At 42.2% G+C, this 19,177-nt stretch overlaps 1 protein-coding gene across 1 annotated transcript in view; it reads right to left on the bottom strand.

Moving 5' to 3' along the window:
• Nucleotides 1–16,403, bottom strand: part of LOC123766326 (cystinosin-like) — a 38,831-nt gene extending 22,428 nt beyond the window's left edge. Inside the window, exons 1-9 of the mRNA XM_045755397.2 lie at nucleotides 16,053–16,403; nucleotides 15,652–15,772; nucleotides 14,517–14,909; nucleotides 13,383–13,523; nucleotides 12,928–13,027; nucleotides 12,159–12,278; nucleotides 11,383–11,556; nucleotides 10,230–10,347; nucleotides 7,032–7,143 (exon numbers count right to left, since the gene is read on the bottom strand). Coding sequence (XP_045611353.2) covers nucleotides 7,032–7,143; nucleotides 10,230–10,347; nucleotides 11,383–11,556; nucleotides 12,159–12,278; nucleotides 12,928–13,027; nucleotides 13,383–13,523; nucleotides 14,517–14,909; nucleotides 15,652–15,772; nucleotides 16,053–16,095 — 1,322 coding nt within the window. The 5' untranslated portion in view covers nucleotides 16,096–16,403. The remainder of the gene's footprint in view (nucleotides 1–7,031; nucleotides 7,144–10,229; nucleotides 10,348–11,382; nucleotides 11,557–12,158; nucleotides 12,279–12,927; nucleotides 13,028–13,382; nucleotides 13,524–14,516; nucleotides 14,910–15,651; nucleotides 15,773–16,052) is intronic.
• Between the last annotated feature and the right edge of the window lie 2,774 nt (nucleotides 16,404–19,177).

Genomic DNA, 19,177 nt, shown 5'->3' with positions numbered 1-19,177 from the left:
CTTTAATATACTTACTAAGCTCTCTCATCTCATTTTTCCCTTGCAATGTATCTTTGTCATTTATCAATTCTGATAGAAATTACCTACTTAAAATTATCTGTTAGATTAAGGACCTGCCCGAAACGCTGCGCGTACTAGTGGCTTTACAAGAGTGTAAATACTGTACTCTCCAATGTATTCTGACAAACCCAATGTACCTTCTTGTATATATATATAAATAAATAAATAAAATATATAAATTTAACTTCCAAACATATATTTTTTAATAAATGTTAAATGTTTTCTGACTACTTATGTTAGATTTTATTAAAAATATGTATTCTACTTGTTAACATTATAATTTAAATTTGTGATAATTTGTGCAGAGAAGTGCGACAACTGGATATGCCAACAAACACTTTCCAAACAACGATATATCTTGGATAAGTCGCTCCACAACATTGACGCTTGGACCGTCGACTTCCTTTGATGCTACTTATTTACTTATTTCATAATGAAATTACATTAGTTTGGAGTAAATATATGTTTTCTCATGTTCTGCATTCAGCACCCACATTATAGTGAGTATATATACCATATTACTTCATTACCTAAATAATGCTAGGAGGGTTTGAGTAGCTTTGGGTCTTTAGTGGACAGAATCCCCAATAGATGGGGCGAGAGTCGCCCCATCTCTCTCGCCCGAGCAAGAGTCGAAACTTAATTTAAAATTGATATATCTTTGTTCTCGAACATGATATATTTCATTTGGTGCAATCATAATAATGTTCATATCTCGGTCTTTCTGGAGGCATATAAGATTTTAGGCTTTATTTACGTATCTTTGTTAATTATACAATATATCGGCAATATATATATAATTATACAATCATTACTGAACTATCTATAGTTATTAATCATTAGCTTAAATTTGCCTATGTTTATTATTCAACTTTTCTTTGATTTCATTTATTACCTAGGTTGCCTAGCCTTGCCATGCTCCCTTACTCCATTGTACCCCTGGCTTTGCCTGCATCTCAAATTGCAAATTGTTACTTACAGTGTACCTGTGAGTACTCGTAAGCAATCTACCTCATTTTTGCTCAATTTGTTTTTTTGTTTTTTTGTATTGCTTAGTCTTGCTTATATTTTTTGTTTTGTATTTCCATATCTTGTGTTTTGTATAGTCCATGTTTACATGTTTTTTCTTTAATCTCATTAATTGCCTAGGTTGCCTAGCCTAGCCATACTCCCTTACTCCATTGTACCCCTGTAAGCCCCTTTTGTGTTTGTTTTGTACAGTATTGTGTATATATTTTTTCCCTATTTTATAGCTTTTTTCTACTTATTTCTGATTCTACAATCAGCTTCTTTTATGCAGTCAAGTATAGACCCAGAACTTAACCTCTTATCCACTATCTATGACAATAATCACTTTAATGATCTAAATTGCAGATATTTTGCAGCACATGATGTAAACAATGTATTAACTCATAATCTCAATATCTCTGTAATCAATTTGAACGTTAGATCCCTAGGTAAACACTTCGATGATGTTAGTGCCTTGATTGAAACTATTGGCAACAAATTCTCTTTTATTATACTTACTGAAACATGGTTGAAAGAGGATACTACTCAACTCTTTAACATGCCTAACTACTCAGCAATTCACAACTGTCGTCAACTTCAGAGAGGTGGTGGCACTGCTCTTTACTACCACCAAGAACTAACATGCCTAAAAGAAATTAGAACTAGAGACTGCTATGGGGAGTATATCTTCGCCAGCTTCAGAGTCAAGGGTGCCGAGTCTGTCCTGTCTGTGGGTGCAGTCTATAGAATTCCCAACACTGATGTGTCTGTATTCAACTCAAACCTTAGAAATCTAATACTTGATAACAGACTGAACAAAAACCACCTAATTATCGCAGGGGACTTTAATATTGACCTCTGCGAGCCAGAACACCCTACTGCTGTTAGCTTCCTCAACTGTATGAATTCCTGCCTCCTCATACCCTTAATCACTAGACCTACTAGAATCACTGATAGCACTGCCACGACTCTAGATCACATCTGGACCAACATAACCTCTCCGCTTACTTCAGGTATAATCACCGATAGCACTACAGACCACTACCCCACATTTCTCTTAACTAACATTAGCAAACCACCTCTAGAAACAAGGGAGTTAAGCTTTAGGCTGCACAATGAAACTGCTATAAACAATTTTATAACTGCTGCTGATAATGTCAACTGGGAGTCCGAATTAGGTAACATAGGGGACATCAACCTAGCAGTGCAATCTTTTCTACAAACAACTCTTAGCCTTTATAACACCCACTGTCCTAGGCTTACTAAACAAGTCACAAGCAAAAGGCTTAACAATCCTTGGCTTACAAAGGGAATACTGAAATCCATTAACAAAAAACACGACCTTGAGAAGAAGTATAGGTTAGGAATTGTCTCCAAAGAATTCTCAAAGAATTACTCATTATTGCTAACTAAGATAATTAGACGAGCCAAAACTAATTACTACGAAGATAAATTTACTCAAATAAAGAGCAACATTAAACAAACTTGGAGCACAATTTCACAAATATTGGGATCAAAGAAATCTTTAAATAACAAACCGACTCTCCTGTCTAATAACGATGGTCAGCTTTCAGCCTCTGATTCTGCTATTGAGTTCAATAGGTTCTTCTCTTCCATTGGTTCATCCCTTGCAAATGATATTCCATCTTCCAGTACTGACATTAAGGACTATCTTACAGGTAACTATCCACAGTCTCTGTACCTAAAGCCTATTAACTCCACTGACGTCAATGAGATAATCCTTTCCCTTAAAACCAAGTCTGGTGCCCTTGAGGAGATACCAACTTTAATTTACAAAAAAGCCTCCAGATCTTTAGCCCCTGCTATTGCTTTGCTCTTCAACAAGTCACTTGAACTCCAAACCTTTCCAGATATTCTAAAAAAAGCGAGAGTAACGCCTGTCCACAAATGTGGTGACCCCACAGATGTTAACAACTACAGACCTATATCAATCCTGCCAAACTTGTCAAAAATTTTTGAAAAACTTATATACAAGCAGCTTTACTCATATCTAGCCAAACTCAATATACTTAGCCCTTGCCAATATGGCTTCAGACCCAAAAAAAGCACTAACGATGCACTTATTAGTATGCTTAACTCGATTCATACAGCTCTTGATAAAAAGGAGCTCCCTGTTGGGTTATTTGTGGACCTGCGTAAAGCTTTTGATACTGTCAACCACCAAAACCTTCTTCTTAAACTACATCATTATGGAGTCAGAGGACACTCCCTACAATACCTCGAGTCCTACCTTACTGACAGGCTCCAATATGTTTCTGTGAATAATACAATTTCTCCCACCCTACCCATCAACATTGGTGTTCCTCAGGGCAGCATACTTGGCCCTCTCCTCTTTCTCATCTACATTAATGACCTTCCAAATGCCTCCCAACACCTCAAACCAATTCTATTTGCTGACGACACAACCTTCATTTACTCCAGTCCTGACCCTCTTGCTCTAAATGCCACAGTAAATACTGAGCTAAATAAAGTCCATCTTTGGCTAACTGCCAACAAACTCACCCTTAACATTGACAAAACCTTCTATATTCTGTTTGGCAATAAATCCTCTAGTCTTATAAATCTCAAAATAAACAATACCCAAATTTGTAACAAATTAGATGGCAAATTCCTTGGCATTCTCATTGACCACAAGCTGAATTTCCAGGGACACATTCTAAATATATCAAAAAAAGTTTCAAAAACTGTGGGCATTCTTTCTAAGATCAGATATTATGTACCACGCCCTGCTCTGGTGACTCTCTATTACTCCCTTATCTATCCTTATCTCAACTATGGTATTTGTGCTTGGGGTTCTACTACCCAAAATCACTTACGTCCTCTAATTACCCAACACAAAGCCGCTATTAGAACAATATCCAACTCTGGCCCCAGACATCACTCGGTACCCCTACTCAAATCTCTTAATATGTTAGATATTAAGTCACTGCACATTCTCTCATGTGTATTATACATATATAAAACGCTAAACTATAATGCCAATCCTGATCTTAAAAGCTTCATAGAAGGTTGTAACAGAACCCATGAGCACCACACCAGAAATAAATACAGTTTTGATATTCCTAGAGTACGTCTTAATCAAACTAGAAATGCTCTGCAAATCAAGGGGCCCAGAATGTGGAATGACCTTCCCAACCATGTTAAAGACTGTACCTCTCTCAACCAGTTTAAGATAAAAACTAAACACTACCTAATAAATTCCCTGTAATCTACCTCACTCCTCTATTGTCAACCCATGTCTGTTATTTTCTTTTTTTTTTCTTTTTTTTAATCAACACTGTTTGTCAACCTATTGTATTTGTGCTGCTTTTTCAGTCATGTTCCCCCTTTTTTTTTATCTTTATTTGTATTTGTTCTCAACATCTTTTATTCTTTATGCTCAATTAGTATTAAGTTCTAGATATTAATGTTTTTTCTTGCCCGAAACGCATTGCGTAATAGTGGCTTTAGGCATTGTATGTACTAGCTCTATCTATATATCAATCCATTAATGTAACATCACTTGTATGTATATACCTTACCTGAATAAACATCTGAATCTGAATCTGAATCTGAATCTGAAGTGCGTAGGCGTCTGCACTCCATGCCCGACAAGCTACTGAGCGCTACTATAAAAACATATGTATCTTCACTTGAGCTATAAATATGTCTATTGTAATGTATTGAAAATGAAGCTCTTATTTCTAACTTGCTTAAGACATATAAAACATTTGTGTTTATTAATGAATTTACGTGAAATAAACATTGATATGAGAGAGAGTTGCTCTGTCGTTCAGTCTGTACGGGGTGGGAGCTCCGTAATTTTTAAAATACATGTATCTTCATTAGAACTTTAAATATGTCTATGGTAAAGTGTTTAATGTGAAGCTTATATGTCTGCCTTTCTTGAGACATATAAAACACATATGTTTATTAACGAATTCACGTAAAATAAACATTGTTCTGCTAGAGAGTTGCTCGGTCGATCGATCTGTCTGCGATCGGAGCTCGGCTATTATAAAAGTACACGTATCTTCGCTTTAAATTTAAATATACCCATGGTAAGGTATTTAGAATGAAGCTTATATTTCTATCTTTCTTGTGACATTTAAAATTCTTACGTTTATTAAGGAATCTGCGTGAAATAGGCATGGTTCTGAGATGAATGCTGCGGTTTTCGAGCTCGACAATGGACGCCAATCACATCCACTGGGTGTTATTGGACCCCATACCCATTCTATGGATGGTTGGAGCCCCATACTCATTCTATGGGTGGTTGGAGCCCCATACCCATCCTGTGGGTTGTAGTGGACGCCATACTCATCCTGTGGGTGGTATTGGACCCCATACCCTTCCTGTGGGTGGATGTGGTCCCCATACTCATCCTGTGGGTGGATGTGACCCTCATACCCATCCTGTGGGTGGTATTGGACCCCTTACCCACCTAACAGGTGGTAGTGGACAATATACCCATCCTAGCTATAGTTGGTATAGTAGACACAATAATATCCTGTTTGCAGTAGTTTACCCCATAGACATTCCAACGTAACATCGTTTTCTGTTAGCGTTCCTACAAAACATCCTTTAAAGATTTGTAAAGCACAAACTATGGTATATAATATTGATTGACGAAGGACTGTTATTCTATGTAATAATTTTTAGTGCTTATTATAATTTACTAAGAACAACTAATATTTCTCAAAACAAAACTACGAGCCTTCAATAGGAAGTAGCTGATCTGTAATATTCTAAGAGCATGGACAATAGTAGGTAAATTTTACAACCCATGTGGGATCTGAAAACTACAATTTTCCTTATAATTGAACCAATCACGACTATTCTGCTATCTAGGTTGACGGATGGATACTGTGAGACGTAAATTGGCACGTGAGGAAGAGTTTGGGCCTTAGAAAAAAAGTAACTGGGAATATGTCACATATTTACTAATTCATATTCAACATATTGACTTTAAGCATTAAGTCATATATGTGCTGTCTTGTGTGAGAACGGGTTGGCGCTATGTCATGGGTTCGTATCCTGGCCGGGGAGGATTTACTGGGCGCAATTCCTTAACTGTAGCCTCTGTTTAACACAACAGTAAAATGTGTACTTGGATGAAAAAACGATTCTTCGCGGCAGGGAATCGTATTCCAGGGACCTGCCCGAAATGCTACGCGTACTAGTGGCTGTACAAGAATGTAACAACTCTTGTATATATCTCAAAAAAAAAAAAAAAAAAAAAAAAAAAAATACTGATCTGACATTCATGACACCCTAACCTAATCTACCATACCCCCAACGCAACCTAACCTACACCACCCTAACTCCACCTAACCCAACCTACACCACCCTAACTCAACCTAACCCAACCTACACCACCCTAACTCAACCTAACCCAAACTGACCTGTGTGATTTTGATCCGGGTATTTCTAGAATCTGTTGACCGAGTGCTGATGGCATGAATTGTTATATAAATTCATTGATTAGTTTTTATTAGTCCTTTAAATTGTATTCTCATCGTCCTACTTTTGTAATGTAAATGTAGCAATATTTGTCACTGCTCTGATGAAAAACCTTTTATCTTCCAAATTACTAGTACTGTATAAGTTAAATATTACTCACTTTAAACCAAAATGTACAGTTTGATTTAGACTGATGTAACCCCCGTGTTTGTTTCAGTCACTATTGTAACGATTTGTGTAAGTTGTTACGGAAATTTTTCTGAACCGCCAACCACATGAACCATAGCTCGTAGCTCTACATACTGTACTGAATCACCAATACCCTTTACAAAGGATTCCAGAGACACCTATCTGCTGCCCAACTGGAATTGTAAGCCTTCCCTGACGTGGATCACCTAACTCCTTCATGCTAAAGTAGCACCAATTCATACGTTCTGCTCACCGAAACACCAAACCAGCTTGGGAAGGTACTGAGGGTGACCTTCCCAGAAAACACTTACCCTAAGTGGTAGTGGTAGTAGTAGTGTTGACTCAAAAAGATTAGATCAAATATTATAGATATTACTCCAAGGCCAAATTTGCTGAAGTCGGTAAATATAGAGACCCAATCATCTGTAACAGAGAAAAAATGATTATTGTTGTGTTTTTTTTTTTTTTTTTTTTTTTATTCCTGCGCCATTTTCCTGCGTGGCCAAGGCAAGCACTGCCTCTGCTTCTAGTTTACGTCTAGGGGGCTTGTAAACGTTGTATATGAGGAGCTCAATATTAGCCACATTCACTGTTACTGTTAATACCTCTACTCCATCCCCACATGAAACTGGGTCTATTTTCTTGCTGGGTATGGTGTTCCTGACTAGGGTCATTAATCCTCTTGTCTCCCCTGCTCATACGGTATAACATAGTGCTGATATCCAGCTAATCTGAAGGATTTCGTGGCTGGGAAAAAGAGTTTCTTCCAAAACGATTATATCTGCTTTCGTGCTGATTGCAGCCTCCTGAAGTGTGTGGTTTTTATTTCCAAGACCTTGTATGTTCCACTGCAGTATTTGTAATGGCCAGACGACGGTTTCGGTTGGTGTTGCCTGTTCTACCAGAACTCCTCTTCGGGATCGACCTCTATATTCTCCACCTCGCAAGTCGTGTCACTGCAAATCGGACTGCATTGATTGTTCGTGGTCATCCCCGGCATTGTTGGAGTCTGTGCATAACTTTGGTCCATCACTTTGTTGTTGGTATTGCTGCATGTCGGACTGCCTTGATTGCTCGTGGCTGTTTCTTGTGTTGTTGGAACCTGTGCATCTCTGCTGTTCAATACGTCTTTGTTGGTGTTGTTGCATATCAGACTGCAATGGCTGTTGTTGTCTGTCTCTTGTGTTGTAAGATTCTGTTGATTTTGGGTAGTCACTGCTTCTTGCAGTTGCTTTTGTAAATGTTGATGTTCTGGTGTCTTGACTACCCGACTGTTGTTGAAAGTCTGTATCTGCTGCACGATCTTGTCCATTATCACACAAGTGATTTCTTGAGTCTGTTGTTGTGAGGCGTTCTGCGTCATCTGTAGGGAATTGATAATGGTCTCTGCCATGATCTTCACGATGTTTTTCAGCTGGACCTCGGTGGTAAAACTGTATATCTGTTGTGTTGATTCCGAAAGTAATTGTTTTTTGCTCTTTTGCATTTGCTGTATTTCTGCAGCACTTTTGTGTATTTTCTGATTTGGAATTAATAGATTCGGGAAATTTTGCTCTGTGAGAGTGTGTGTGTGTTGTGGCTGTGCACGAGTGTTCCAGACGTTGGTGTTGGTGTATGTAGTGCTGGTCTGTGTGTTTATCCTGGCCTGAGCAGTCTGCACTTTTTCTTTCCGTGCAGAGCAGGTTGTGCTCCAGGCATGATGCTTGCCTCCTCAATTTGGACATTTGGCTGTTGTGGTCTGGTTTGCCTTGTGCTTGTCTATACAGTCTTTGGTTGGATGTCTCAGGCTGCACACTCCGCATGTCTCCTGTCCGGTGCAGCGTGATTGTTGGTGGCCGTATTTCTGACACCTGAAGCAGCGCAGGGGTTCTGGGACGTATGGTCTCTGTCGGTATGTTCTGTCGGAATGGTTCCACATTCAGGATTTGCTTGTGTTCTAGTACTGGATCCAGGAAAAAGTCGATTGGGTATCCCAAAAGCACGACTCGTGTGCGTCTTTCTGAAGGGTCCAGCTTTTCCAAGCATACAGGTTTCCCTTGCAGGACTCTTACTTTTTCTAAGTAATTTGCAGTCTGTTGGTCTTGTGGTGTCATTATTATTTCTCCTTTCAGGTTGACTGTAATGGAAAGTTTGAGCTCTGGTTGTTCTTTTTCCATTGCCGTTACTACTCCATATGCTGAAGGAAAGTGGTCTGTCTGCATTATCTTGAATTTTGGAAGATGTGCAGAGTCTGGCGATGGCTGGTGTGTGACTGGTGGTGTCCTCTCCTGTCTCATGCTGTCGTCCTGTGGCTGTGTTGTGGACAGAGAAACATTGTCTGACACTGGCTGGTGTGTGACTAATGCTGTCCTCTCCTGTCTCATACTGTTACCTGTGACTGGGCTGTGGAGAGAGGTACATTGTCTGACACTGGCTGGTGTGTGACTAATGCTGTCCTCTCTAGGTCCATTACGTCTGCTGTCTTGCTGGTAGAAGCAAGTGGTGAAGCCTCGATAGCAGTTTTCTTCGGTGCCTGCTGCACATCGGTCCACCGGCCCTCCTCGTCTGAAAGCTGCCTCCATTTCCTCTTTCTCTTAGCCTTCCCCATGACTCTCTCCACGTAGTGAGAACCGAATCACTGCCCTACCTAATGCCTGAGACACTCCTAGGCCTGGAGAAATTCATTCCCCTCCAACGGAGGTCGTAGAATGATTCCCCCAGGTGGAATCAGGGATACCTAACACCTAAAAGAGCTTTTGGTCTACCTTTCCCTGTCAGGCTCAGTACACCTTCTAAGGTGCCCCCTTGTGGCGCTGCCCGCAGGGTATCGCCTCGCCCTTCAGGGTAGGACTCTAAGTGACCTGGTCAGTGATACGGTCCTCAAAAAAAAAGAAAACAACAAAAAAAAGTGCGGTACGAGAGTTTGGGTCGCCTGCGTACTGGGTTGCGAAGAATACCAGTCAGCTGGGCAGCAGGTAATCAACAACGTTGTTTCTCCGTCAATTGTAGACGAAATCGGAATTGTTTCCTTCAAAACAAGATATTGTCTGGGTCTTGGAGTACTGATGTATTCTTCCTCACAAAACCGCGACGAATGGAGCTGATGGGTGCTCAGAATCGTGAGTTTTTCCAGGAACAAATCCGTGTGCGGTCAACTAGCAATGGCGCCGGCAGCGAGTCCGATTATTGCTATACAGTAGCTGCATATATTTCAACCAGTATTCTTAAATAATTGAAAGCTGTTCTCTGCATTTTGCCAAATACAGTAAATTTGTTTAATTTTCCCATTAAATACCACCTTGTATTGATATAGACTAACATGCCTAATGTTTCAAGCAGGTCTTTACCTTGCTCTAGTGAAACCTCAAATGGATAATGTTAAAATTTGCCCCATACTACAGAATAAATTAAATTGAATTAAATTAAATTTTTTATTAAGGAAAAGTATATACATAGTTGATTTACAAACATGATGTTGAATTTATAGATAGAGCTAGTACTGTATATGATTTTGGAAGAACTTCACTTACCAATGTTGGCAGCAAGGATAAACATCTGTGCTAGAGACAGGACACCACCAGCCAGGTCCATCAGCACGCTAGCGATACTGAAGCCTATTGTACTCTTCCTCTTGTAGTTCACATACGCCTCAACACAACATGCAACATTACAATTAGTCAATTAAAACCAATAGTGTAAAATTTGGAGTGCAAGTTCGAGTGGGAAAATTGTCATTATTATCTTGCATATCTAAACCGAGCAATACCGACAAAATAAATAATTTAATAATTCATTGTGTTGGGGGACAGGAAGCTAGAGTATATTCATACACGTTAGGCATATATCGAGGTGTCCCTCCCCCAAGATCGAATTACTGACCCCGCCCAGGATGCAACCCCACTCAGGGGCTGGCTGGCTGAGTAGACAGCGCTCTAGACTCGTGTTCCTAGGGACCAGAGTTCGATCCCGGCAGCCGGCGGAAAAACAAATGGGCAGAGTTGAGCATCCTTCACCCTAATGCCCCTGTTACCTAGCAGTAAATGGGTACCTGGGAGTTAGACAGTTGCAAGTGGCTGCTTCCTGATGGAGTGTGTGAAAAAAATAGTAGTTAGTAACAGTTGATTGATTGACAGTTCAGAGGCGGGCCGAAAGATCAGACGCACAACTAGGTGAATACAAGCTGAGTACCTTCTGACTGCTAGGAAAGGAAATATTTCCTTTCACCTAGGAAGGTGAAAGGAAATGTGCCAAACCATATCTGTCCCGCCCAGAATTCGAACCCGGAATTCTTGATTGTGTGTCGAGAACGAACCCAACTGAGAGAACTGGGACCCTAATATGACATACAGTAATGAAATGATTACTTGTTAGACTATACTAGACTATACACCTCTGACTATACCCAGAGTCAGAAAACACATGCCATGTAGCTCTGGAAAGGCTTAACACTTGTCAGGTACTGGAATATATATATAGCACAAACTCTTCCTAGACAGAGACAGGCAAGTAAACAGAGACAGACAGGTGATGCCAGCAGGCAGTTTTGATATATGTTGTCCGACCCACCTGTCGACTACAATCCTATATTAAAGTGCCCCTTCACACCTTCGTCTACACAGCTATCAATATATTCTACCGTGAGGCTCCCCAAGCATAAGTACAGAGTGTGTTAATGGGACGTACCTGAGGTGTGTACTTGAGCGGGGTGAGGCCAAGCTTGAGGTAGGACATGAGGTAGAAGACGTCAAGCCACCAGACGACTCCCAGGCCGGCCAGGACGCAGGTGGTGGCCACCGCCCCCAGGGCCGCCGTCACCAGGGCTCTACACGGCCAGGACACCGCCTGCCCGGCCCCACGCTACTCAAGGAAGACAAAGTAAACTGCCTTTCACCAATTTAAATTTTCAGCTGAGATTCAACATTCCATATAATGTTCAATTTCAGTTCACAGTCCGAGTGACATTAGTTTCATGCACGTGGACGGGTCTTTAAATAACTACAAATTTATCCTTAATTTCATAGAATAAATATAAAAAGCTTTCTTGGATTAGGCAAGATAGGGTTTGGTTGGTTAGGTTAATTTGGACTTGCTCGATAACTATAATAACGGGCCTTGTAAATACTAATGTAATACTCCCAACCTCACACTGACACCCAGCCTTCCATACCTTAAGGCTTATACCGACACCCATCCTTCCATACCTTATGGCTTATACCGACACCCAGCCTTCCATACCTTAAGGCTTATACCGACACCCAGCCTTCCATACCTTAAGGCTTATACCGACACCCATCCTTCCATACCTTAAGGCTTATACCGACACCCAGCCTTCCATACCTTAAGGCTTATACCGACACCCAGCCTTCCATACCTTAAGGCTTATACCGACACCCAGCCTTCCATACCTTATGGCTTATACCGACACCCATCCTTCCATACCTTATACTATGACTCCATACCTTATACAAGACACACTGCAGAGCGAGGAGAAGCTCCGTACCGAAGGCATACGCAGCAAAGACCACATCATTGAGCCGGACGTGGTTCACCTCCCTTGGGTACCGCTCGCTAAACTGACCCTGTACACAGAGATGTAGACACATTGACGAATTTAGAACAACTCGAGAGGACGGGCTGGCTGAAAAGCCTCATGTGAAAAACACAATTCCAATATTGAGGAAATATTAAGGCAGTCCCACCACACTGCCACTGTATTTTTTTTCAAACTCATAGTTTACTTTTGATCCACGATGGATATTCTGCAAATTTACTCAAGAGTTTCACTGAATGGCATCCATAATATTATGAATTTGTATTGAATGAAGTTTAATATATTTGTATTTGCATGTGAAGATTTTTTAAAGAAATTAGGTCGTTAGTTGTATTAACAAAAATAGTTATAATATAAGTTGTACTGTATTTAGTTAGAGGCATAAGCTGCATGCTACAGACACTTAGAGGGGAAGTTATGACTATACTTGGAGGGGTGGGATGACTATACTTGGAGGGGAGAGATGTATTCCTGGAGGGGAAGGATGACTATACCTGGAGGAGAGAGATGACTATACTTGGAGAGGAGGGATAATATACTTGGAGGGGAGGGATGACTATACTTGGAGAGGAGGGATAAATATACTTGGAGGGGAGGGATGACTATACTTGGAGGGGAGGGATGACTATACTTGAAGGGGAGGGATGACTATACTTGGAGGAGAGGGATGGACATACCTGGAGGAGAGGGATGGCGTAGAGACCCACGTTGAAGAACATGTAGTACATGAACGCGACAAGGTTGAGGACAACATTGTCCATGCTAAGACCTTCCACACTGCCGCCACCGCACACACATTCCCACACAACACAACAACATGTTAGCTCATGACCCGGAATTATCAAATCTATTTCATGGAGAGGCTATCCTACTGACCAGATTATGATGGACAGCAACTGCAAGCTTATTAAATTAGTCCATTACCGTGCATCATTAGCAAAATGAACGCATTTGTTAGTCAATAATCCATTTAGTTTGGTTTATTATGTTTATTATGCACGTTTTATTCATCCTCTTGATCATAGTGGAACGGGTTACGGACACAAATAGAGTGCGCACTTACATTTTGTTTTGTATTTTTATGAAGGCAGTAATTATGCTCACCGTTTCAGGCAATAATGGCTGAACTGACCTTTTTCTTCTCCAGTTGAGCCACATCTGCGGCAGGAAGGAGACGTCCCAGATGATGGTGTAGGTCCAGCCTAGCACCTCACTCAGCACTTGCAGCCCCGGGTAGTGGAGCACAGACACCCGTATGAAGGCATCACTTACACTGTAACATTAACAACAGAATTACTACTACTACTACTGTACTTGAGACGCCTCAGTATCTTTTAAAGGAATACAGATATAGTTAAATAAGATGTATTTTCAGTCACCGCCTTATAAACGCTGTAGCCTCGTGCCTCTCCTAAATTTGTATATGGTTTTGGAAATAAATAATTAGAGCTAACTGGTATTTCTTTACCTTACTTATTAGTGATGTAATACTAAATTTTCCTGCCACGATCCACCATCACCCACTAGCCATCATCTCCCTTCCCCCTCACCCTCTCTCCCTTTCCCACATTCCATCATCCACTTGCAGATGTGCCGGAGTGGCGCTCCAGCACCACTGCACCACTGGGACTTGTACTGAAAACTGTATACTTAATAAGACTGTTTACGTGATTTGCCAAAATAGGTAATTATACACACTTCTGCAAAACACATATACGCACTCGGATGTAATTTGTTGTAAATATATTTTGCAGAAACTGGAGATGCGTTAAGCATCCACAGTCCCCTGAGACAGCAGGCGCTAATACTAGTATTTGGCCCCGAGGCTTAAATCCCAACATAATACAAAAATTGTTTATTCTGAAAGCGATTCACAGCACAAAAATGGTATATATTTTTTGTATAATTTTGTTTGGCAAAAACTTAACTAAATTCGCTAAAAGCACCAAGACTGTAATTTTTTGTTGAATTATCTGCATGTCTCTTGCAAATTGTCTATACAGTATACCTAGGTCATAAAAGTATTTGTGTGTACGTCTGATACCATACTACTTGTGAAGGAGGAAATGTATATGTTTATCTCTCAGAATGTTTGGTAATATGTTTATTGTTTGTGATGTGTGTATATGTATGTATTAACACGATGTACTGAACGGGGTGAGAATAGCTTGAGCTACCTCATCCCTTTGTGTGTATTTTACATCAATAAACTTATTTCAATTTCAATTTCAACCTAACTAAAACTGTTGTGGAGAATGCCACTTACTCTAGCTCGGGACCGTCGGCTTCAAGAGCGAGGACGGTCTTACCGACCCAACGACTGCAGAGCGTCACATTCACTACCACAGTGTCCGGCTCCTGACGAAGCGATGGGCTTCTCGCCTGCCGCTTCTCCTCCCGCAGGTACCCTCTAAGCAGCACCCACAGGTGTGTCCGTGATGAGCGCATCCTCAGGGGATCCTGTAAGGTGCTGTGAGCGGGTAAGTTGGTCAACCGTAGATCATTGTCCGGTCCGCGGCCGGGCGCTAGACGGTGTCCGGGGAAGTCGCAGTTGGCCATCAAGAGAGGCGGGCACACGGGGAAGCCGTCCAGGGGCTCTATGCTGGGGTGCTCCGGATCGTACGTGAAGCTTACGTTCAAGCACTCCTTCAGGGTTCCACTGGAATATTAATAAGAATAATATAAATCTTGGTTATGATAAATAACAATCACTGAGTCACTTGCTCAGCTAAATGAACTATGAGGTTCAGTTCCTGAACCCATTATGTGCCTCTGTAACCCTTTCCAACACCGGCTACAGTAATGGATATGGGGTGCATAATAAAGAAATAAATTAAATTGAGATTATAATATATATGTATATATATATACATATATATTATGCGAACAAGCTTGAATGGTCCCCAAGCCAATATGCAACTGAAAACTCCACATCCCAGAAGGATTCGAACCCAGATAGCCAAAAGCGCTATGCACCTTGGCGTTCCTGGTACCTTAATCACTCGACCACATGACTCTTGATTTAGCCACGTGAGCAAATTTGTGTTGCTCACGTGGCCATTACGGCGCTGAATATTATAACCTTCTGAGGTTCGGTTGCCCTATATTTAGTGAAGATAATATTGCTTGCTGGGTCAACCTACAACAAGAGAATCTATAAGAATCTTTTATATAAGTAAGATCTATAAGTAAGATATTGGCCCTTTGCGGGTGAAAAATTATCGCTCATCAGCACATTCATACATGATCATTCGTACATGATAGGCTTTTAAACTCTTTCCCCAACTTTTGAATCAGAAGGTAACACAAACTATGACACTTCTCTATCTGACGGGACGTGGAGCTACTACCTACAGCAGGTGACACACGCTAAACACAGCGATAAATACATATATTCTGACCTGATGATGAGGGACACAGTAGTATTGTGGCGTTGGTGGCCCTCCAGCGTCACGTCGTGGGTGTTGAAGGAGGCCCAGGCGGTGGTGCTGGTCTCGCCCATCCCGCCACCTCTAGCACCAGCTGCCAAACAATAGCGAAGTGTTAACAATGAGACACAGCAGCAGATGTGTTCTGGTGAGGAACATGAACCCAACCTGCAGATCTCGGTTGACGTGCGTATGCTCAACCTTATTACACGCTAGCTTTACCTTTTGGACAAAAATCTTTCTTTAATACAATGGTTATTCCTGTAATGATCATTAGGTCATTAGCGATCAACCAGGATCACTTTGTAGCGTCAGTTACCAGTTCCTGTATAACCCGAGGATACTCTAAGAGGCAAGCGGGTGTGTAAACTAACCTAAATAGAGGAGGAAGCAGGGCAGGTGTTTGGTTAAAATCATGGTAGGATATTGCAGGTCACCAGTAGTCAGGCTGCCAGGAGACACCCTGGCTCTCTCTAGGTCGATGGCAGTCGCTGAAGGTCGACACAAATCACTTCGGGTCGGCACCTAAGTGAGATGGGCTGGTATGGGTGTCTACACCACGGCGCGGCCCTCCTGCAGGTGTACGGCCCCCCAGACTACATAAACCATCACCACAGCGGGCCAAGGGCGCCGCACGCTTAGATAACATTGATATAATGGGCGGGACTAATCTAGCGGTCACCCTTTTAGTGAATCCACCTACGGCGCCCTCCACCTCAAGCTTGTGCTCGGGACTTCGATATTAGAGCCCCTCCTCGACCCCCTGAAGGAAGACGCCCTCGCTAAAATATCCCGGGGAGTCAGGTAGAGCTCTAGGGACGCTGTAAACGGTCCCTCCCTCCATGATATCTTATCTTCGTGGCTTTGGTTCAACCACAAAGAGGTTAGACCTTATTCAACTACGACCTGTTTTATCAGCCAATGAATTCCCGCGTTTGATAGGGGTTTTCCCCATTGTAAGGGACAAAAAGACTGCAAGGCACTTAACCAAGGGTCAAGGTCAACTCGTGACCTTTCTAGGATGTAACAACATTCATCAGACTCTCGGGTACTTATTTGCTGCTAGGGGGAATAGGGACATCAGCCGAAAGGATGCGTGCCCAAACGTTGTTGTCCTGCTGCAGGAAGCGAACCCAGGGACTTCTTGTTGTTGTTGTTACAGATTCGGCTACTCGGAACAGGTTCCAAGTAGCACGGGCTATGGTGAGCCCATAACTTACCGGACACAGGAGCGGGGCAAGTAGCACGAGCTATAGTGAGCCTGTAGTGGCCTTATCTGGCACAGGAGCGGTGCTCATGGACTTTTTGGTTGAGCGTTGACTATTTAAAGTGATCACTGAGTTACAGGGGCAGGAGCGTTACCTGGTTGTTAGTGTTTTCTTGTTAGTGACTACGGGGGGGGGGGGGGGGGGGGTTACAGTTACTGTAGCTCATAATGCCCAGCTTCTTGGTGGTGGGTGGTGGTGGGGTGGTAGTAGTGGGGTAGTAGTGGTGATGGTAGTGGGGTAGTGGTGATGGTAGTGGGGTAGTGGTGATGGTAGTGGGGTAGTAGTGGTGATGGTAGTGGTGATGGTAGTGGGGTAGTGGTGATGGTAGTGGGGTAGTGGTGATGGTAGTGGGGTAGTAGTGGTGATGGTAGTGGGGTAGTAGTGGTGATGGTAGTGGTGATGGTAGTGGGGTAGTGGTGATGGTAGTGGTGATGGTAGTGGGGTAGTGGTGATGGTAGTGGGGTAGTGGTGATGGTAGTGGGGTAGTAGTGGTGATGGTAGTGGTGATGGTAGTGGGGTAGTAGTGGTGATGGTAGTGGTGATGGAAGTGGGGTAGTGGTGATGGTAGTGGGGTAGTGGTGATGGTAGTGGGGTAGTAGTGGTGATGGTAGTGGTGATGGTAGTGGGGTAGTAGTGGTGATGGTAGTGGTGATGGTAGTGGGGTAGTAGTGGTGATGGAAGTGGGGTAGTGGTGATGGTAGTGGTGATGGTAGTGGGGTAGTGGTGATGGTAGTGGGGTAGTAGTGGTGATGGTAGTGGGGTAGTAATGGTGATGGTAGTGGGGTAGTAGTGGTGATGGTAGTGGTGATGGTAGTGGGGTAGTGGTGGTGATGGTAGTGGTGATGGTAGTGGGGTGGTAGTGGTGATGGTAGTGGTGATGGTAGTGGGGTAGTAGTGGTGATGGTAGTGGTGATGGTAGTGGGGTGGTAGTGGGGTGGTAGTGGTGATGGTAGTGGTGATGGTAGTGGTGATGGTAGTGGGGTGGTAGTGGTGATGGTAGTGGGGTAGTAGTGGTGATGGTAGTGGTGATGGTAGTGGGGTGGTAGTGGGGTGGTAGTGGTGATGGTAGTGGTGATGGTAGTGGTGATGGTAGTGGGGTGGTAGTGGTGATGGTAGTGGTGATGGTAGTGGGGTAGTAGTGGTGATGGTAGTGGTGATGGTAGTGTGGGTGGTAGTGGGGTGGTAGTGGTGATGGTAGTGGTGATGGTAGTGGTGATGGTAGTGGTGATGGTAGTGGTGATGGTGGTGGTGGTGGTGGTGGGGTGGTGATAGTGGTGGTGAGTAGTAGGGATGTGCCACAGAACATTTTTTTTTTTCAGGCCAGAGATCCCCTGTGAGTCGTACGACTCACAAACGAATTTTTGTTTTCTGGGAAATATCGTGTCTGTGAGCCAGGGTTTTGAGGTTCAATATTCCGCTTGTGAGCCGGGGTTTTCAGGTAAATTTGTCAGTCACAGATTTTAGAAGTTGTTAAAGTTCTTATGATGAAAATAATTTCCGAGACTTAGAAGTTTGTTAAAGTTCTTATCATGAAATAATGTCATACGAGTTTTGTTAAAAGTTCTTATTTGTTTCTTACTTAGAAACTAGTATATTGCTATATATCTGATTCATTTCCCTGCCATTCCCCTCCCCTCCCTCACCTTTCCCTCCCCCTTCATCTCCTGCTCCTACATCACACCCCTCCCTCCCCCCTTACCTCACAATCTGTCGCCGCACCTGTGTTTACTTTTAGACCGTCAGCCAGACGCGGCCTTCAGGTCACCTCGGTAATCTTATCTTATCTTCTCCATAATAATATCTGGACCGTCCCTCTCCTTCATATTGTTCATTCATAGTTCCTTTTCATTAAACTATTCAGTTTTACATATATAAACAAAGTCAGGGACTAGCTCACGTTCCCACCTTAGTTTTACTAATACATCTTCTTTAGTATCCAATCATTTTCTTCGAGATTTAAAACACAGCTATTTCAAACGTATTAAAATCCAAACAATTATCAAACTCTAGCTCTTGTCCCCCAGCTTAGTTCATTTGTACAAGATCGTTAGTAACAGATCAATTTCCCCCGAAATTTAAAGCAGACATACTTCAAAGTTAGTAAATAAGATCAAGTCAGTTACTGAGCTCCAGCTCTCGTCCCCACCTTAGTTCTCTTTCGTATCTTTGTAAATAACCCATCAATTTCCCTGAAATTTTTACCCTCTGTATTTCAGACACCTTACCTTACC

This window comes from Procambarus clarkii, chromosome 9 (genome assembly GCF_040958095.1).
Source record: "Procambarus clarkii isolate CNS0578487 chromosome 9, FALCON_Pclarkii_2.0, whole genome shotgun sequence".
Classification (NCBI taxonomy): Eukaryota; Metazoa; Arthropoda; class Malacostraca; order Decapoda; family Cambaridae; genus Procambarus; species Procambarus clarkii.
This window is presented reverse-complemented; position numbering and strand designations above follow the sequence as displayed.